The 22,855-nt window shown below is 34.5% G+C and overlaps 1 protein-coding gene across 1 annotated transcript in view; it reads right to left on the bottom strand.

Moving 5' to 3' along the window:
- Positions 1 to 662: 662 nt before the first annotated feature.
- LOC138700904 (uncharacterized) overlaps positions 663 to 22,855 on the bottom strand; it is a 93,526-nt gene continuing 71,333 nt past the window's right edge. The window contains exons 2-4 of the mRNA XM_069827323.1: positions 17,705 to 17,849; positions 14,448 to 14,581; positions 663 to 2,103 (exon numbers count right to left, since the gene is read on the bottom strand). Of these exons, the coding sequence (XP_069683424.1) occupies positions 1,559 to 2,103; positions 14,448 to 14,581; positions 17,705 to 17,849 (824 nt within the window). The 3' untranslated portion in view covers positions 663 to 1,558. The remainder of the gene's footprint in view (positions 2,104 to 14,447; positions 14,582 to 17,704; positions 17,850 to 22,855) is intronic.

Here is a 22,855-nt window from a genome sequence, read left to right as displayed (position 1 = left end):
ATGGTAAAAATAAATATTTTTGTTTGTTTTCTTTACTTAAATAATTACCTTATACATTTGTTTAACATTCTGTCTTATATTTATCCCGTATCTATTACTTTTAAAGGTGTGACGACCATTTTTAAAATGCCACACCCACTAAAAATTGCATTTTCTCAAAACTACGTTTTTGGTCAATAATAAAATTCCTAGTGGCTTCCATTTGCTCCGATTTACATGAAACTTTGCAAGAATACTCAACATATTGCAATACACAAAGCTGTGCATGGAATCAGCTCTTCATTGAAAACTTTTCATGACATCAATTTTTAACTTCTAAAAATTAAAGGAAATTATCAAGAAAAATTATGATTTGTAAGAAAATTTTTTTATCTCATGAACCAATTCTGAAATTTAAAAATCCATGCACAGTTTTCTTTATCATGAAATGTAAGTCCTTCACAGAAGATTATTAAAAGCAAAAACAATTCTGAAGCCTTGACTGCCTCCGTGGTCTGTTGGTCAGTATGCTGGCTTTCAGATCGGGAGGTCCCGGGTTCGATTTCCGGGCTCGGCTCTCGGTGAATTTTTCTTGAAGAAGAAAAATTCCCTGGGTGTCTAGAGTCTGGAAATTTATATGAATGTGAGTGTGATTGTGAGTGTGCCGGGTTAACATTAATTAACCAATCATCACAAATATAAAAATACATCAGGACTGTTGCTGGGCAGTAACCTGAACACACGTTTCAGCGTCACATTGTTGACAAGTAACTCCATCTGTTAGCACAACCATAAAGCATTTAATAGATGCTATAGAGTTACCAACAACGGAAAAAAAAAAATTCTGATGCCGTCAGGGATGTTTTGAAATTACGCATAATTTAATATTATCATTAAAATGCGTGAAAATTAATATCTAAGGAAATAATGAATGAAACTTGATGGAATTTAGTACCGGTACTGTTATTTAAATGTACATAGGTACATAACAAACTCACCGAATTTGAAAAAAAAAAAATTAATCAAACTTTAAAAGTTTCAAAATTCAGTCCCAATGTCCCTTTAGGAAATTGAAAAAAATGAAATCAGATGAGGAGCGTTTTTGCAAAAGTCGATAGATGCAGAAATCAAGATTTTACAGAAATTACACTAAGTGACAGGATCTATCACGTTTTGAAAAAAACCTGGAAGGTTTGGTAGTATCTACATACTGTATGAATCAAGTTTTGGTAAATCTGATTTCATTGATCGATTCCGGAGGTAGAAAACTTACGAAATCCATATGTAACTCACTTTCGAAAATTTCTGCATCTATCGACTTTTGCAAAAACGCTCCTCAATTGTGAGGGCCTGTGTTTGACACAGGAATTATGGAAATTTTGATTGGTTGAAGTAGGAAAGATTGGGAATTTCTGGTGTAAAACAACACTGACACTCTTCCTTTACAAACATGGGGCAAATACCCAAGATTTCTGAAATGCTAGAACTCTTCTGCTTCTTTTCCAAAATACACAATTATGCCTATCAAAACTGAGGAACAATAGAAGAGAGAATATCATAGCCTGGACGCCACTGCCTGCTATACGTGGCTCGCGGAACCCGTTGCTTCGCTCCACGTGACGACGGACGCCAGGCCCTGCTTTTCGTACAGCTTGCCCTCGGCGGGCGCCGGCTGGTTCTGCGGGGGGCTGCCCCCCAGCGCCAGGTTCACGTTGCGGTACAGGTTGACCGTGTTATTGTTCTGTTTGTGGACTAGCAGCGAGTGGTTCAGCTTGGCGTTGGTCTCGTTCTTCTCGTACTGCTGCAGCAGCAGCGGCACCTTCTTGGAGGACACGTCGTCGTGGTGCTGGCCGGGTTTGCGTCCCGGCGACAGCACCAGCGCGTGGCCCGACGTGGCGGGGAAGATGCCCCCGTGCTTGCCGCTGTGAATGAAGCCCTGCTCCAGGCTGTCCCTGCGTAGGATCTTGATGGCCAGCGCGATCAGCACGAAGAGGATCAGCGCCCCACAGATCGGCACCGCGATCGTCGCCGCCCTGAACCACACCTCGTTGTTGGTGTAGCCCGTTGGTGCCTGTGGTGCCCCGTTCAGGTAGAGGCGGTCTTCACTGGTGTTCAGTATGGAACCTGCACACACAAACCACACTTCAGAAATAGGTACAGAATGTAACTTGGAATCCTCAGAAATTTGGCCACACTTCTTGTTAATACAGTGTCGTCATTAATCACAGTAGGACTTGGATAACGAATTCTGATGTGTTTATAACATAGCAGTTTCGAACCCAGTCAGCCACAGTATAACATCACAATGAATTCATTCTTATTCATACATAAATGGGAGTGTATAAAGAAACAGTTAATGTAACACAGTCTTATTCTAAAGTACTTAACTGTGGCATTAATTTCCAAATGAATCCAATTCTCTGTAATGGCATGTTATTATTCATTACAATGTCAAACAACTCATTGGCGTCATATTGATGTGTGAATCGTTTAGACTAGCAATTGCATTGTTGTCTGTAGACTAGGCCTCCTGGAATGAGGAAGCGATTATGAAGTAGTTAACGCCTTGTTAAATTTAAATGCGGGAAGTATGAAGACAGAAATGAAAAGAAATATCAAACTTTTATTTGAAATCACAAACATCCTCACAATTCCAACCATGCTCACAATAACAATCAGGAAAAACATAAACGCTTCACGCAATTATAGGGATTCGATGAATCGCCTGTCGCTTTTTATATGAGGGGAGTTTCCTACATAAGCTCATCAGTAGTGTCATTGTTGGTCGTGAAATACTTTACAGGTTTTGTAATAAATAAGTAACTAAGTACTGTAACTAAATAAATAAATAAATAAATAAATAAATGAATAAATAAATAAATAAGTAAATAAATAAATGAATAAATAAATAAGTAAATAAATAAATGAATAAATAAATAAGTAAATAAATAAATAAATAAATAAATGAATAAATAAATAAGTAAATAAATAAATAAATAAATAAGTAAATAAATAAATAAATAAATAAATAAATAAATAAATAAGTAAATAAATAAATAATTAAATAAATAAATAGATAGATAGATAGATAGATAGATAGATAGATAGATAGATAGATAGATAGATAGATAGATAAATAAATTAATGAATAAATAAATAAGTAAATAAATAAGTAAATAAATGCATAAATAAGTAAAAACAAGTAAATAAAGTAAATAACTAAATAAACAAGCAAATAAGTGAATAAATAAATAAATAATCAAAAAAGTAAAATAAATAAATAAATAAATAAGTAAATAAATAAATAAGTAAGTAAATAAATAAATAAATAAACAAGGAAATAAGTGAATAAGTAAATAAATAAATAAATAAATAAATAAATAAATAAATAAATAAATAAGTAAATAAATAAGTAAATGAATAAATAAATAAATAAGTAAATAAATAAATAAATACATAAATAACTAAATAAACAAGCAAATAAGTGAATAAATAAATAAATAAATAAATAAATAAGTAAATAAATAAATCAATAAATAAATAAGTAAATAAATAAGTAAATGAATAAATAAATAAATAAACAAATAAATAAATAAATAAATAAGTAAATAAATAAACAATTAAATAAATAAATAAATAAATAAGTAAATAAATAAATAAATAAATACATAAATAAATAACTAAATAAACAAGCAAATAAGTGAATAAATAAATAAATAAATAAACAAGTAAATAAAGTAAATAAATAAATAAGTAAATAAATAAATAATTAAATGAATAAGTAAATAAATAAATACATAAATAAATAAATAAGTAAATAAATAAGTAAATAATTAAATAAATAAATAAATAAACAGAAAATAAGTGAATAAATAAATAAATAATCAAAAAAGTAAAATAAATAAATAAATAATTAAATCAATAAATAAATAAGTAAATAAATAAATAAACATACAAATAAACAAATAAATGAATAAACATAAATAAATAAATAAACGTATAAATAAGTAAAAATAAATAAATAAATAAATAAAAATAAGTAAATAAATAAATAAACGTATAAATAAGTAAAATAAATAAATAAATAAATAAATAAATAAATAAATAAATAAAACAAATAAACAAATGAATAAATAAATAAATAAATAAATAAGTAAATAAATAAATAAATAAATAAAACAAATAAACAAATGAATGAATGGATAAATAAATAAGTAAATAAATAAATAAATAAGTAAAAATATATAAACAAATAAATTAGTATAAATAAATAAACAAGTAAAAGAATGAATGAATAAATAAATAAACAAATAAATAAAACAAATAAATGAATGAATAAATAAAAACAAATTAATAAATAAACAAACAAGGAAATAAATGAAGAAACAAATAAATAAGTAAAAATAAATAAAAAAGTAAATAAATAAATAAATAAATGAAGTACAACATAAATAATATAGATTTAGTGTTCAGAAGTAAATACATATCCCTATCATAGAATAATCTGAAACCAGCAATTATACCTATCAGCAATGGCATATATCAAACTTTTGCTAGTGTTCACTTTTAGCTACAAAAGACTGGATGCACTGGAGTGAATCACCTGGATTAAACGATCCAGACAAGTAGTGGCTTGTGTTGCCATGGTAACACGAGCCTCGAGAAGCACAAGGCTGGTCTTTGAGCGCACTCACATTCCTACGAGATTAACAGATCACACACACAACTCTGTGGTGCACAATAACAACTTAAGGACGTCAGCAAGGCTTATCGTAGGAATCACTTTGGTATTGAGAAGCACGCTTCTTGGAATATAGCCTGTCTTCTGTTCCTACGTATTGTACTTATCTATTCTGAGTAGGAGAAAGGAAAGGATTGAGGCTGCGAATATGACTATTTCTTTTAGTATTACTGACATCGAAAAGTGGTTTCGGAATGCAGTTACATTGTAAATTCCTTTGTAGAACGAAATGTTACATTTATTTAGATCAAATTTCTGCACATTTAAACGACAAAACTAAAATTCTTTCAATCATTTATTATCATAATACACTGCTCTCTTAAATTGACTGAGCATATTGGGAATTAAATCAATTGCTTTCCCAAAACAGGCTAAGAAATGTTTCATATAAAACAATTTTTATCTCGAAAAAGAAGTAAAACGAGCAAAATTGTTGTAAACTTTTCTGTTTGAAATATCTCAAAGAATAACTCCTGAAATTTCATTACCTCACCCTGTATTTCGGTATTTAATTACAGATAAGTATTAGTTTTTTTAAACAAAATTATCTTGAAAAAAAATGAAAAGCACATTAACAAAATGTTTAAAAATAACTGTTAATTTAATATTTTGTTAAGCCAAATTAAACATTACTTGAAGAAACTGGCCTAAATTCCACTACATTTAAACATTAATATAACTTTTAAATGCCGATTTTAATAAATATAAAAATAATATTAAAAATTGTTACAATAATCTGTGAATATGTGGAAAATAATTAGCCTACATTATCTAATAAAGCGGTAACGTTTGTAAATTAAGTCAAATATTGTAATACAATTTTGGGATTATGTGAATGTCTTTTTTTTTTATGAAATCCACAACATAGGAAAAATTATTCAAGAAAATAAACTATAAATAATAATACTAGGAATATGACAAAAAGACTGAACTGTTGCGAAGTAGGTTAAACGTGAAACATTTCTAATTTCTTCATCATCATCATCATCATCATCATCATCATCATCATCATCATCATCATCATCATCATCATCAGTCGCCCAGAGTTGGTATAGGGCTGGCCTTCTGTGCCCGAGGCTGCGGGTTCGATCCCGGCCCAGGTCGATGGCATTTAAGTGTTCTTAAATGCGACAGGCTCATGTCAGTAGATTTACTGGCCTGCGGGACAAAATTCCGGCACACCGGCGACGCTGAAATAACCTCTGCAGTTGCGAGCGTCGTTAAATAAAACCTAATTTAAATTTCATCATCATCATCATCATCATCATCATCATCATCATCATCATCATCTCTCCTGCGACGTACTTAATGGTGAATCACGCGGAGTGCAAGGCGTAATGAAAGAGCTCGCCTGCATTAACAAGATCATAGCGCACGGTTTGATTATAAGCGAGGTGGGACCTCATAATGGAGCTATTTATATGGAATCCCTTTGTCCTGCATGCGTACCCCACAATTTCTGGACAGGCCTTCACCGCTGATCGCATTAATTAGCCGTCCACACTGAGCAGGACTGTTATTAAATGGGAAGTACATAAATAATACATAAAGCAGGGAGAAAGAAAGGGTTGGGGACAGAAGGAAGGAGGAAGGAAGAGGGCATTAGCATAATGAAGGAAAGAAAGGAATACAAAAAGGTAGTGTGAAATAAATAAATAAATAAATAAATAAATAAATAAATAAATAAATAAATAAATAAATAAATACAGAAAGCATAATGTGAAAGAATGAAAAATACAGAAAGGATAGTGTTAAAAAAAATAAATACAGAAAAGATTGTATGCGACAAGGAAATGAAAAAGGATAGTGTGAAAGAAAGAAAGAAAGAAAGAAAGAAAGAAAGAAAGGAGAGTGTGAAAGAAATGCAAGAAGAACAGTGTGAAAGAAAGAAAGAAATAAGGAAGAATAGTGTGAAAGAAAGAAATACAGGAAGGATAGTGTGAAAGAAAGAAATAAATACAGAAAGCATAATGTGAAAGAATGAAAAATACAGAAAGGATAGTGTTAAAAAAATAAATACAGAAAAGATTGTATGCGACAAAGAAATGAAAAAGGATAGTGTGAAAGAAAGAAAGGAAGAAAGAAAGAAAGAAAGAAAGAAAGAAAGAAAGAAAGGAAAGTGTGAAAGAAATGCAAGAAGAATAGTGTGAAAGAAAGAAAGAAATAAGGAAGAATAGTGTGAAAAAGAAATACAGGAAGGATAGTGTGAAAGAAAGAAATAAATACAGAAAGGATAGTATGCAACAAAGAAATGAAAAAGGATAGTGTAAAAGAAAGAAAGAAAGGAGAGAGTGAAAGAAATAAATACAGGAAGGATAGTGTGAAAGAAAGAAATACAGGAAGGATAGTGTGAAATAAAGAAAAGATAGTGTGAAAGAAATACAGGAAGGATAGTGTGAAAGAAAGAAATATAGGAAAGATAGTGTGAAATAAAGAAAAGATAGTGTGAAAGAAATACAGGAAGGATAGTGTGAAAGAAAGAAATACAGGAAGGATAGTGTGAAATAAAGAAAAGATAGTGTGAAAGAAATACAGAAAGGAGGGCGAAAGAAAAATACAGGAAGGATAGTGTGAAATAAAGAAAACATAGTGTGAAAGAAATACAGAAAGGAGAGTGAAAGAAAAATACAGGAAGGATGGTGTGAAATAAAGAAATACAGGAAGGATAGTGTGAAATAAAGAAAAGATAGTGTGAAAGAAATACAGGAAGGATAGTGTGAAAGAAAGAAAAATAGAGGAAGGATAGTGTGAAACAAAGAAATACAGGAAGGATAATGTGAAATAAAGAAAAGATAGTGTGAAAGAAATACAGAAAGGAGAGTGAAAGAAAAATACAGGAAGGACAGTGTGAAATAAAGAAAAGATTGTGTGAAAGAAATACAGGAAGGATAGTGTGAAATAAAGAAAAGATGGTGTGAAAGAAATACAGAAAGGAGAGAGTGAAAGAAATAAATACAGGAAGGATAGTGTGAAAGAAAGAAATACAGGAAGGATTGTGTGAAATAAAGAAAAGATAGTGTGAAAGAAATACAGGAAGGATGTGAAAGAAAGAAATACAGGAAGGATTGTGTGAAATAAAGAAAAGATAGTGTGAAAGAAATACAGGAAGGATAATATGAAAGAAAGAAATACAGGAAGGTTAGTGTCAAAAAGAAATAAATGCAGAAAGGATAATGTGAAAGAGAAAAATAAAGAAGAAATAACTTGAGAAGGAAATAAGCCAAAAAAAGGGGTGAGATGGTAAGGAAGAAGAAAAGAAAAGAAATATAGAAAAAAGGAAAGATCTGATTAAAAGACGTTGTTAAGGCTTCCAAACATTGCACTCCCTCCATTCAAATCAAACAAGTTGACGCTGGCAGAACTAAGCTCTTTACGTTTCAGATACAACCTGTGAACCTGATGTGAATTGTTTCAAGAGTTTCGCACTAGTTAGTTCAGAACACCTACACTAGATGGCGCACGTGTCACAAAGGGGACTCATCGCGTTCCGAGGTGCGATCGTAACTTGCATATTTACGGATCTTTTAATTTGGATTTTTTTCTGAGTTGAGTAATTGTGTTGGCAGCGACACAGTCGGCTGAGTCGGGAGTGAACTATCACCCTGATGCATGGAGACAAATTAAAAATTAAAGTGTGACAGTTAATCTGGAACAGCTAATCGAGGGGAGCGAGGGATTTACAAGCTATTCGAGGCCCGGCGGATCTTTCCACGTACATGCAGTATATAATGTGAGAGTAGCGTCTATTTAACGACCGCCACACGTCTTCTAAACAAATGACCAGACATTATTATTATTATTATTATTATTATTATTATTATTATTATTATTATTATTATTATTATTATTATTTTAAAATTCCTTTACAGAACGAAAAATTACATTTGTTCGGACAGAATTTCTGCGTATTTAAAGAACAAAACTAAAATTTTTCCAATCATTTATCTACAGTAATCTCATTAGAGGTTTTGATTTACCTAGAGAAAATCAAAACTCGAGTGGGATTTATTGACTATTACAAGATTAGAAGAAAGTATATAAAGATTAGAAGAAAGAATGTACTCTAATACAATAAAATATTAATTGGCTTACTGAACTGTCTTGAAAATGTATTGTACCATATCATCATTACAAATATTCCGCTAGATGGCAGTAGTGTGTTATGATCAGCTGTTCTCTTGTTACCAGCTGTGCCAACTATACAATCACAGTCTACTATATACAGTCGCGAAGCTCAATATGTAGTAAAAATGCAAACATGGGTAGTTGCCCACCACTAGGATCGCTACTATCGCCTCATCATCGCAGATCTCTCGCCTAGCAGATGACAAACACTTTCGTTGTCGTGTTCTTTTGGAAAAATTAACACCTTCCTTCCATTATTGAAATATTAAATGCATAAAGTTAATTTATTATTTTAATGAAGTATATTAAATTCCACCATAAACTCGAAGATACCTGCAAGAAATAAGTTAATATAATTTTTGTTTGTGCAAAACGAACTGAAATTTGCTATAATAGCTTCACTCATTCAAGATCATAGCGATAATTAACTATGAAACCAATAAATATTAATTTGCATTTACCTTTACAACAATAATAATGGAAATATGAATTAATGGAGTAACTTACGTGTACCGGTACTTGTAGTGTAGGCTTACGTAGTTAACAAAGCGGGATGAGGTTAAGCAATAATAATCACACCAGAATTAGAAATAAAACGTGATCAATGAATTTTATTGTAACGGACTTTTTCTACGTCTCTAGTAAAGCAACAAATAAAAATAACAACAAAATTAACAGCTATAATTAAAAACATATCCTTTGAAGAAAAAAGTAGGCCTAAGCAATAATAATCCCACCAGAATTGAAAATAAAACGTGATCAATAAATTTCATTAAAACAAACTTAATTTTTCTACGTCTTTAGTAAAATAACACATAAAAAATAATAACAAAATTAATAGCTACAATTAAAAATATATCCTCTGAAAAAAAAAAAGTAGACCTAACCTTTATTTCTCTGGAAATTTAGCAGCCTAAGTGACAGAACTTTAACCGGTATCTAATGTCCTTTCGGTTAGACTGAAACATTTCATTGTGAAATTTAAGGATATAATGTATTCTAACAGTCACAAAGAACTTCAAAATTAAGAGTTTTGTTTCTGCACAGCATTCTTGTGGAAACCTAGGAACCTTTCTGAATCTTTCGGAAATCGGAAAAAGGATAACTCTGGCCTCTTTCTCTTACTGTTGCTACAATTTATAGCATTACAAACGTCTCCTCCTTGTCCCATATTATCATTAAAATTATTATATTTTAGCCATTAACATTTTCATTACAACCAATAACGAACATTTCACAAGCATCAATGTGAAATACTCAAAGAGCTAGCACTCGATAGAAATACGACACAGTCCAAAGTCGACCATGGACAGTCTATTGTTTCTAGTTGCTAACCGCTTGGAGCGCTTTATCACGAGATTTGCAAAAAAACACCTCAAGCTTCGCGACTGTATATAGTAGACTGTGATACAATCTTCATTGAACACTATGGACGATTACTAGTCAAGAAGCCTTTGTTGATTCAGTTTCATTTTTATTGAGACAGTTGCATTCCAATTCAATTATCAATATATATTAAACAATCTCTGATACGTGACTATCCATAATCTGATACAGCAGAAGTTATAACATAACCTAAATAATATAAACAAGATAAATGATAGAAAAGTTTTGATTAAGGATGATGAAATAAACATGAACCATTTTAAAAGGTTCACTTATTGAAAGTATGCCAAACAAAAAACAAAAGCTAGGGAGGTGATAAAAACTGTAGGATAAGCAGCCATAATTGGTTGAAACACGTCGTTCCGTACCGGTTTATTGGTTACATTAAAATGTAAAAATGTAACAGTCATCATAATACGAGGCGTTCAGAAGTCAACATGATTAACTCCACTTTTGGTTATTTCAGAGTTTCTAAGTTGGCAATGTATTAAATTGACCATATTTTCAGTGGTCAAAGTGATTAACTCCATAGTTCAGTAAAAAGTCCAGAGAATGCAATATTATTCTTGACTACAACACAGAATCAAATGTGTGTATTCAACTTTAACCCTTGAATATCTCAAAGTCTTTGGAAAAGGAGTTAGTCATGTTGACTTCTGAACGCCTCAACTTTGCTGTCTTGAATTGACAGCATATTGGGAATTAAATCAATGGCTTTCCCAAAACACGGTATGAAATGTTTCATATAAAACAATTTTTTATCTCGAAAAGGAAGGAAAAACGTGGAAATTGTATTAAACTTTTTTTGTTTGAAATATCTCAAAGAATAATCCTCTGAAATTAATGGCATTACTTATGGCTCACCCTGTATAAATTTCCCTGTCAGTAAACTCATATAAAGTCTATAACTCAGTTCTTTCAGGGCTACCCGTATTTAAAGGATTCCTTGCCAAACTGTGTTGTTTAAATAAGGAGGCCGTTGAACAAATCTCGTCTGCAACCTTTGTGCAGTAAAGACATGACAGTCAACACGAACGCCTGAACAAGTGAAGAACACACAGACCGGGCTATGCCTAAGAAGCAGGCGTGAGTAACAGAGGAGCGGTCGGTGGGTCACAGAATCAAGATAGGTGATAAGGGAGGCCGGATTCTGGGAAGTTTTCACACAGAGGGCTTCCAGCTTCAAGGAAAGCATTCTGCGTGGAGAGTACGAGACTTTACACCACACTAAAACGACCCGTCGGCATGTCTGAACATTTGGTAATTATGAGAGAAACAGACAGCGACCTGTAGTGTGTGTGGCCTCCGGAATTGCTGGTCACGTGGTTGCAATTGCTTCCTTCACTTCCTCCCGAATTTAAGATAAAAAAACAATTAAGTGAAACTACTGAAGAAAAAAGTGTGACACTTTGCGACGTTAGTGCTTGTTACCTATTGTAAATAAAAGTCCTTTGATTTCTTTTGTTATTAAAAATAATGTTTACCAATAAAATTGTCTGTTCATTTTTTTGCTCCTCCGTTATATTAACAGCAAGTGTATGTAAATTAAGTATCGTACGAAGACCATGGTCATAGGAAGAAAAATAAAGAAGGTAAACGTGCGAATTCTAAATGAGGCAGTAGAGCAAGTGGACAGCTTCAAATACTTGGGGTGTACTATAAGCAGTAACATGAGCTGCTGCCAGGAAGTCAAAAGGAGGATAGCAATGGCCAAGGAAGCTTTTAATAGAAAAAGGAGCATCTTCTGCGGACCTCTGAAAAAGAACTAAGGAAGAGACTAGTGAAGTGCTTTGTGTGGAGTGTGGCATTGTATGGGGCAGAAACATGGACATTACGACGAAATGAAGAGAAGCGAATAGAAGCATTTGAAATGTAGATATGGAGAATAATGGAACGTGTGAAATGGACAGACAGAATAAGAAATGAAGCTGTGTTGGAAAGAGTGGGTGAAGAAAGAATGATACTGAAACTGATCAGGAAGAGGAAAAGGAATTGGTTGGGTCACTGGCTGAGAAGAAAGTGCCTACTGAAGGATGCACTGGAAGGAATGGTGAACGGGAGAAGAGTTCGGAGCAAAAGACGATATAAGATAATACACGATATTAATATATACGGATCATATGAGAAGACTAAGAGGAAAGCAGAAAATAGGGAAGACTGGAGAAAGCTGGGTTTGCAGTGAAAGACCTACCCTTGAGCAGAACACTAAATGAAATTGAAAAAAGTAGCATAAGGAGTTAAAATTAGGGCTGTGTGTGGAAATCAACTGTAAAGTGGGATAATCAGAGTGGCAACAGTTGAAGGACAGAAATAGTGAAGATGCTTTCATAAAATAAGAGTAATTTCCTTGCAACAAAATACAAGGCGATCCGTTTGCGAAGACATAAAATAAAAACGTGATAAAATGAGAACTGTTTCTATGTACTGTTAAATAATTTGTACATGCATTCTAGAAGAATGGGGGTTTTGTCCAAATTATACCTCAACGCGCCCACGACACAGTTCATATCTTGAGGCTAATGCCTCCCATGTGTGGTCTAACATCTCAGGGGTAACTTTCTCAAAACCTGAGAAAAAAATCTTTGCTCTGAGATCATGAACATCCCTGGGTCGCTGTGCATATAATATCGTTCTTCACAAAACCCCAGAGAAAAAAATCGAGTGTTGTCAGGTCTGGGAAATTTGGAGGCCACATAATTGGCCCTCCTCGATCACACCAGTTGTTACCAAATGTGTCATCCAGATAATCACGGACGTCTGTTGCCCAATGAGATGGTGGAACACGATACCCATGTTGTTTTCCTGTTGCAGTTGTCGTTCGAAAAACATTTTCAGCATGTCGAGGTATTGTCCTGATCGAACTGTTTCCTCCGCGAAGATAAACGGCCCATACAGATTATAGTGACTTGCAGCGCACCAAACATTAACTTTAAGACTAGCCCGTTCCAGTTCATATGAGACGTGCGGATTTTCACGTCCCCATATCATTGCATTATGGGTAGTCACTCTCCCACTCACGTGGAAAATTGCTTCGTCAGAAAATACCATCTATTCAAGAAGCATTCTGTTTATTCGGTCGTTTCTAAGTAACTTCTTTTGTTTCTTACGCGGTAACAATGATGATACAAAACTCCCATGCTTCAGTATCACAATAGAACTGGAATGAATTCTACAGCGCCCCCATTATACATTTTTAATGTCTTTCTAAACAGATCAGATTGTTTAATATCTATTACGGTTCTGCAATACGTCTCCGAGATGTAACATAACCTCTACATGCATTGTTAGCGCTGAAAAATTTACATTACATCGTGCAAGATGGCGTTGTAATTTATCTCGTTTTTAAAAATTACGCTATAAAAGGAAAACATTTGTCTGGGGTAGGCGGGTGGACTCATAGAAAACACGTGTTTAAGTGTGCTTCATTTTATAGGTTATGTCCCTGATCACATATATATACCCATGTTATGAAATGACAACATAAAAAGATAACAACAGCTAGGATCTCCACTGTCGAAAAGGAATTTTTTGGTAACGACCGCTAGATTGAAGTACTGCAGCAAGCTATTAGTGCATGTATTTCCATCGGGGTTATAACGTAATTTCTTTTGTAGTTGATAGATGGCAGCATAGTTATCTGAGTGATTTTGAAAAAGGTAAATGGTGAAGTTCCTGTACTTTTCAATTGTCTATTTTGTAAATAATTATGTAAAACTGTTCCAAATGGTTACAGAACGAAGATATTTTATAAATATTTATTTCAAATTTTCCTAAAATAAATTTTTATTATTTTGTCAAAATGTTTTCCATATTGTACTGATCTCCAGTCACAAAAACCCGTTCCAGATGCTACAGAATCAGCGTTAAACGGCTCCCAGGTTCAAAATCAACTACAGCTCGCCAATCAGAAGCGAGTGTATGGGCGATTATTCCGAGATCACATGATAATATAGACGTCAATCCGTCAAGAAATGCTTCGAATGAGAAAGCCATGTCATCTTAAAGGTGACCTTCTTCATACTGTTATATTTGTCGGAATTTATCAAGCTTTACTTCGACATGTTTTTGTTTGTCGTTAGTGACGTCACAATCTGGTGAAAAATCTGCTGGTCATTTCAATCATTCGTTCGATGAAGCTATCGGATACCCCGGCTCTGAACTTGAACAAATCGCAGCAGATGTGACTGACTCCCCACAGCTCAAGCACCCACCTTACCTGAGAAGTTCTCGCTGAACCGGAGTTTGTTCTCCGGACTGTCTATGTGGTTGCACATGTCCTTGTGACAGCACCACAGCAGCTGTGAGTGGCCGCGGTTCGAACCCATCTGCTGGCACTGGTTCTGTCGAACCCTGCAACAACATACAAGAGTTCTCGGATTTTGTTCACAAGCAATATGTACGAGTTAATTCACACAGAAGCAAAATTTAAAAGACAATTACTTTGTAAACATTACTACTGATTATTACAACACAAGTGACCAGATTTTTTTGTAAATTGTGTGAAATCATCAACAATAAACATTGTAAGCAATTAAACAGATAATACTAAAAAGTGTTACTTATTGCAAATGGAACGACTTGAGAATACCGCGTTAGTACATTCATATCGTTATTGCATTATTTAATTACTTCTCTTATTATGTATTTATTTATTTACCCTTGTATCATCAATAAAAACATGTATCTTTTTAATTATTTTTAATTTACACAGTCATTGTACATAAGTAGGTCTACTTACGCGACATTCTGAAGTATAGTGTTGTAAAATTATAATAAATTATTCTTTCTTCACCCACTCCTTCTAGCACAGCACAGAAACAATATAACAAACAACGCTAATATGGCTGCTTATATTAAACTCAAAGATTCTCAACAAAGAATACATGCACCTAATCTCAGAATGCATGAACATATTATATACAGTACATGCGGCCAGTATCACACAATTGAAAACGATCTCAAGCGCCCAGGATCAAACAATCGAAAACTATCTGCATGCGGCCAGGACCAAAGAATCGAAAACGATCTTCAAACAAAACAGAGTGAATTTAAACAACTGAATTACGTGTTATCATCTTTATCTGTACTCTGGATTTCTGATCATGCGCAGTGTTTTGTATCTGGAACTACTTACATTCCAACGACCCGTCTTTCTTTTAGTGTACATAAATTCAATTCATCTAACAAAGTATTTAGTATCTAAATCCGTCCATATTTTACCATAATAATAATAATAATAATAATAATAATAATAATAATAATAATAATAATAATAATAATAATAATAATAATTTATTTATTTATTGATATTTGTGTGCTGGACAACAGCCATTGGCCAATAAAAGTCCAGCACAGTGATACAATTAATACATTAAAATGAACAACTATGGTACAAATTAAATACTTGAGTTAACAACAAAATAAAGAACATAGATTACAATGATTAATTTACAAGAATTAAAACTATAAAATATTAGGGAAAGGACTTGATTCATACTACCAATTTGTGTTTAAGGATTATGCAAATAATATTAGCAAAGACATTGCCATATTCTAATACTTCTATACATTGAATGGATCGAAATCGCCTACATGTAAGTTAGCATGTTTAATACATCTGGAGACCGGCGAGGAAGAGTTAGAATTTCTAATATAGAAGAGTTTGTGATGTCTCATGTCCTTCATAGGAATACGAAGGCTGACACTGTTCAAGAAAGAGTGACAATTAATGTCACCTTTAAGGACCTTACATAAGAATAAGTAATCGAGATCATGACGTCTGGCATACAGGCTTCGACATTTAAAGTGCTCGCATTTTTTATCATAGTTATACTCAGAGTTATTAGGCAGGAATCTGTAAGAACATAATGAAATAAATTTCCTTTAAACATTTTCAAGTTTTGCAGAATCAGAACTAGTAGGCCTAATAGAGTTCCAAACTACAGATGCATATTCGAGTTTCGATTTGACTAATATATAGTATAGTATTAAAAGAGAGTCAGGTGTTGAAAAAGAATAAGTAATTGACCGAATTATTCCTAACATTCCTATTGTATGGTTATAAATATCTATGTGGTTGTGAAAATATAATTTATTGTCAATTAATACACCGAGGTCTCTAATACAATCTTTCCTGTTAATTAATACATTTTTTAGATGATAGTTATATTTTAGTGTAGAGGTTTTCCTTGAAAATGATATTACGTAAGTTGTGGTAATCACCATCCGGTTATCAACTGACCAATTGGTAATTGAATTAAATAATAATAATAATAATAATAATAATAATAATAATAATAATAATAATAATAATGATAATGATAATGATAATAATCATAATAAAAAGGTATCCCCGTAATATGCCATGAAGGCACTTGGGGGGCATGGAGGTAGAGCCCCATGCTTTCCATGACCTCGGCACTAGAATGAGATGATGTGGTCGGCACCACGCTCTGACCGCCTTTTACTCCCGGGAAAGACCCGGTACTCAATTTTATAGGAGGCTGAGTGAACCTAGGGGTCGTTCTGAAAGTTTGGTAACGAGAAAAAATTCTGTCACCACCTGGGATCGAACCCCGGACCTTCCAGTCCGTAGCCAGCTTCTCTAATAATAATAATAATAATAATAATAATAATAATAATAATAATAATAATAATAATGTCAACTTTATCTTAAATAATTCACTCTCAGTTTTGTTCTTGGACGTCCTGATGATAATGACATTAACCCAGATTTTCCCACAGTCCTTTTTTAAGGACAGTTGCAGTGCCTTCGGATATTATGTCATTGTTGGTGTTAGGGACATTTTATAAGTTGTGCGATAATGTTGGTAGTATTTGTTAGCTTTAGAAAGTATACGTTCCTTGTTTCAGTTTATTTCAACATCATTTAACCGATTTTTTGAGAGTAACTAATGTGCTACTGTATTTTTATCACAAAAAATTTTTGGGCTTATCTGGGTTAAGATTTATGGGGTGCTATTCATAGACATTTCGCAGCACGCGCTACGAGAGTACTAAGCTAGCCCCGGCTATCCACTGGTTACTTGTACAGAATTCAAATCATATCCTATCGCTAACACTGGTTTATGAATACGAAAAACGCTGATCATCCACCGGAAATCCGCGCTAAAAATGCCTATGAATACGGCCCATGAAGTTTATCACCTAAATCCATTATAAACGTAAACAAAGCCGTAACCCACAAAACTCAAATGGGTTACGTATTTCTTCTTTTGACGAAACACCTAAAATTATCGGGAAAAAGCCTAGCCCTGCTGTGTATTTAAATGTTACTCAAAACACATGTGGCATTGTTAGGCCTAATTATTTTCACTCCAGCCAATACTACATTCCACAGAGTTCGGGTGTGTGTGTACTCGTCTAACATCCTCACGCTAACATGCACTTGATTCTCTTGTTTCTATGGAAACCAGCAATGGGATGTGTTAACACGATGAACAAATGGCTCACCTGTCTAGAAGTTCGAGGCAGCCATGCCGCGCCTTGAACACGTCAGGGTGGCTCTCGAGGTCCGAGAAACAACCCCCTCCCTCCGACTTGCACATGTACCCCGTACCCACACATACTGGCAGGTTGCAGAAGCATCTCACATCACCTGCGAAAAGAAAACACAATGCCGTGTAAGTTACAACACATCTTGGAAAAACATTGCTTTGATGATGATGATGATGATGATGATTATTATTATTATTATTATTATTATTATTATTATTATTAAAAGACATATGACTCGGTTAAGAGAAAAGTTTGATAAGATATTCTTATTGAATTTGGTATTCCCAAGAAACTAGTTCGATTAATTAAAATGTGTCTCAGTGAAACGTACAGCAGAGTTCGTATAGGTCAGTTTCTGTCAGATGCGTTTCCAATTCACTGCGGGCTAAAGCAAGGAGATGCACTATCACCTTTACTTTTTAACTTCGCTCTAGAGTATGCCATTAGGAAAGTCCAGGATAACAGAGAGGGTTTGGAATTGAACGGGTTACATCAGCTGCTTGTCTATGCGGATGACGTGAATATGTTAGGAGAAAATCCACAAACGATTAGGGAAAACACGGGAATTTTACTGGAAGCAAATAAAGAGATAGGTTTGGAAGTAAATCCCGAAAAGACAAAGTATACGATTATGTCTCATGACGATAATATTGTACGAAATGGAAATATAAAAATTGGAAAATTATCGTTTGAAGAGGTGGAGAAGTTCAAAAATCTTGGAGCAACAGTAACAAATATAAATGATACTCGGGATGAAATTAAACACAGAATAAATATGGGAAATGCCTGTTATTATTCAGTTGAGAAGCTTTTTATCATCTAGTCTGCTGTCAAAAAATCTGAAAGTTAGAATTTATAAAACAGTTATATTACCGGTTGTTCTTTATGGTAGTGAAACTTGGACTCTCACTTTGAGAGAGGAACAGAGATTAAGGGTCTTTGAGAATAAGATTCTTAGGAAAATATTTGGGGCTAAGAGGGATGCAGAAAGTTACAGAACACAGAACTGCACGCATTGTATTCTTCACCTGACATAATTAGGAACATTAAATCCAGACGTTTGAGATGGGCAGGGCATGTAGCACGTATGGGTGAATCCAGAAATGCATATAGAGTGTTAGTTGGGAGGCTGGAGGGAAAAATACCTTTGGGGAGGCCGAGACGTAGATGGGAAGATAATATTAAAATGGATTTGAGGGAGGTGGGGTATGATGATAGAGATTGGATTAATCTTGCTCAGGATAGGGACCGATGGCGGGCTTATGTGAGGGCGGCAATGAACCTCCGGGTTCCTTAAAGCCAGTAAGTAAGTAAGTAAGTAAGTAAGTAATGATAATAATAATAATAATAATAATAATAATAATAATAATAATAATAATAATAATAATAATAATAATAGTGTCATTCAAGTAATTTTGGCTTCGATTTGTGAAGTAACAAAAATGTCTTTAAAAATCTGTTGCACATAATGTAAGAGACTTAAAATCGCAGATATTACCGATTTTATTGTATTGTATTTATTTACATTCCATAATATTCGTACATCGCTTCACAGCTAGAATATGGAACATTTGAAACGAAAAGAAAAAAAATCTTAATACTGTAATTAATTTATAGTCACAGTCTAGTTGAAATATATACAGAAAAGTTTTACAATATATCTAGTCGACTAGTACAACACAACGTTTTAGTATCGATACTTAATACAACACATAAATATTCATGAAGCGTTATTGAATGTCATTAATTCACCTACAGAATAGAAGGCGTGAGAAATTAGGTACTTCTTTAATTTGGCCCTAAATAATCTTATGTTTTGGGTTTCATTTTTTATATCCATAGAGAGCCTATTAAAAATTTTAACTGGCATATAATATGAAGACGTTCAACGTTTAATTCTGAGACAGTTCAAAATGTCAAATGACAGACGCAGAACAGCCTTCGTGGAGCGAGCCTGGCCGCTAGCCTAGCACTCGTTTGTTTTCGTAACAATGTGGTAATAAGCTGACAGTCAGTTGTCAGTTGCGCAGTTTACAATTCAGTGACGAGGCCTAGCGTTATGAGCTATGACGGACGACGTGCTGCGTGTAGCGTGTTTGTCAGTTTGTAGACATTTCAGTGACTGTCTTGAACATGCGGCCAGTTCTGAGACACGACCTCATTCATCAAGCACAGAGTGACCATCCTCGTGTAAACGCGCGGAATTTCACCTTCGTAGACGTGCCTGATTGAGAGGTAGCCCGTCGTGAAGTTCTACATCTCAGCTTCATCTCAAGACATCTTGATTCAGCCCTATATTTAACACGTTTATTAGCATGAGGTAAGGTACAGATATACCCAACTATAAAATATCTCTGAAATTTAATGCCATACGAAAATAATTACTCGCAAGCTGCAACAATAAGATTCACGTCAACATCAGGGATGAGTCATATACAGAGTGTTAAAAAAAGTAGGCTATGGAATATTAGGCTACTCATAACTTCTTAAATTTTACGATGAAAGAGTAATGGAACGGAGAAAAATTCTCTCCGGCGCCAGGATTTGAACCCGGGTTTTCAACTCTACGCTTTATCCACTAAGCCACACCGGATTCCACCCCGCCGTCGGAAGAATCGTCTCAGTTTTAAGTTCCAACTCTTGGGTTCCCTCTAGTGGCCGCCCTCTGCACTACGTCACAGACATCTATGAACCTAGGACTGAAGTCCACACATGTGTTGAGGTGCACTCGTAATGAGTGACTAGTTGGCCGGGATCCGACGGAATAAGCGCCGTCTTAAATCACGAAGTGATTTACGCATATCATATATATTATTTTAATGTACCGAAGTACATATGATATTTCCATGCAGATATTCTGCGTCATCATACGATGAAAGAGTAATGGAACGGAGAAAAATTCTCTCCGGCGTCGGGATTTGAACCCGGGTTTTCAGCTCTACGTGCTGGCGCTTTATCCACTAAGCCACACCGGATTCCACCCCGGCGTCGGAAGAATCGTCTCAGTTTAAGTTCCAACTCTTGGGTTCCCTCTAGTGGCCGCCCTCTGCACTACGTCATAGATGTCTATGAACGTAGGACCGAAGTCCACACATGTGCTGAGGTGCACTCGTTATGAGTGACTAGTTGGCCGGGATCCAAAGCTGTTGGAGATAAACCACACGATATGGTATCAGTGTTCGAGAAAAGTTATTCATTCATTTATTGTATTCCATAGATCTTACATGAGCAATGAAGCTTTAAGATATGGAACAAGTCAAGCTTATAGCATAAGCAGAAACTAGATTAAGACCTAATAAGATTGACAAAGCCATTATTTAGAAGGTTTGCATTGGCCTCCATGTTCCCCCGACCTCGCTCCTTGTGATTTTTTTTCTGTGGGGTTTTATAAAACAGCAAGTGTATCATTACCACCTACCATTGAGGATCTTCGTGTCCGCATCACAGAGGCCATTGTACTGGTGGATGGTCCAATGGTACAACGTGTATGGCAGGAAATTGACTACAGACTTGATGTGTGTCGTGTGATACAAGGAGCTCACATTGAGCACATGTGACTTACTGACGGTTGTGAACCAAATGTTTCTCTTTCTGTTTCATGTTTCATGTTCTCCAGTGAAAAAATAGTACGTTATGCAACGAGCCTATAATGATAGTAATTAAGAAACGAGTATGGAGTTTATGAAACGAGCGCAAGCGAGTTTCATAAACATCCATACTCGCTTCTTAATTATCATTATAGGCGAGTTTCATACGACTTTTTATGCTCGACCATATTTCTAACTTGAAATTATTCAGATGTATACATTTTATTCGTATCTGACAAGATCGGAAGTGACCTTGTTCTAGGTCGTGAATTGTGAGATGTGCGCAGACACGAAAGTATTGATTTTTTCCGAGGAACAATAATGTCATTGACATTGATGTAATCCCGTTAAACTTGGTATAACCTTGATTATTGAATTCGACATTGAAAAACGAGATGACAAATTGAATTTATTTGAATATTATTTACAATTAACGCTAATCATTATAGTAACAGAACATAACCTTCTGCGACAGTATTGTATTTCCAGCCTCCGTGACTTTTCGCTAATTCTCTTTCGATTGCATATCCGAGAATAATCGATACTTGCGGTTTTATAACGGTACAAAGCTGACTCGTTATTGGCTGAACACCTGTAAGCTGAGTTGTCATTGGCTGAAAACACTTGAACTTTGATGAGTAGGTGTACTTTAATGACCTGCATTAAAGGACTGCTACCAGGTGTATAATTATTACATTTCGGCATGGTCGAGCATAAAAAAATTTAAATTGTTGGAGTTTCTGTTTATACCATTTTCATTTTTTCTAATTTTTGCTGATTTAAGAGTAGCACATGTGATTTAACCGAATGGATAACAAAAAATATTTGAGTTTCTCTTGCCATTGATACCAATGTCATGTTTCTAAGTGTCTGCTAACGATAGTTATTCAAGTTTGTAATCGGAAAATCATTTATAGTAACACTGTATTTTGCGTGTCTTTAGAAAAATTGTTTAAGTCCATTTCGTTAACGCAGATTATCATGAAGTCGGGGAAATTCAAGGAAGCAGCTTTGTATGCCAATAACTCGTCAAACTTTGGGCATTGACTTTTCTATAATTAGTTTTACACCATTAACTTCCGTTGGCTGCCGTACGGAGATTAGCTCCCTGGCCTTCCCTGTTCATGAGCCAATATTTACCACCGGAACGCTACAAGTTTCTTTAACCATAACACGGTGCAGAAACCCAAATTTTCCTCATCACTCTAAACATCTTGAAATCTCAAAACACGCTGAATTGAACTTTATTAATGGAACCCTGGACCTTCCACACGGACCTCACAGCACGGGGTGTTCCATCATCACCACGAGATTTCACAATTTATCACACTCAGATGAGTCGCATCGCTTTGACAGCCTCACGAACTTAGCGCGATTGCCGCTTAAATCCCAGAATCGATCCAGAAATAAACGAGGAAAAAATGCGTTGCTAATTTCACACACGGCTTCCGAACGAGTCCACCTGGATGCCCCGCCAACTGAGGTCGTGCCAACAACGTACGTCGATCGGCTTCTAATG

Source organism: Periplaneta americana, chromosome 6, assembly GCF_040183065.1.
Source record: "Periplaneta americana isolate PAMFEO1 chromosome 6, P.americana_PAMFEO1_priV1, whole genome shotgun sequence".
NCBI classification, from domain to species: domain Eukaryota; kingdom Metazoa; phylum Arthropoda; class Insecta; order Blattodea; family Blattidae; genus Periplaneta; species Periplaneta americana.
The sequence above is the reverse complement of the archived record's forward strand: the minus strand, read 5'-3'. Positions and strand labels throughout refer to the sequence as shown.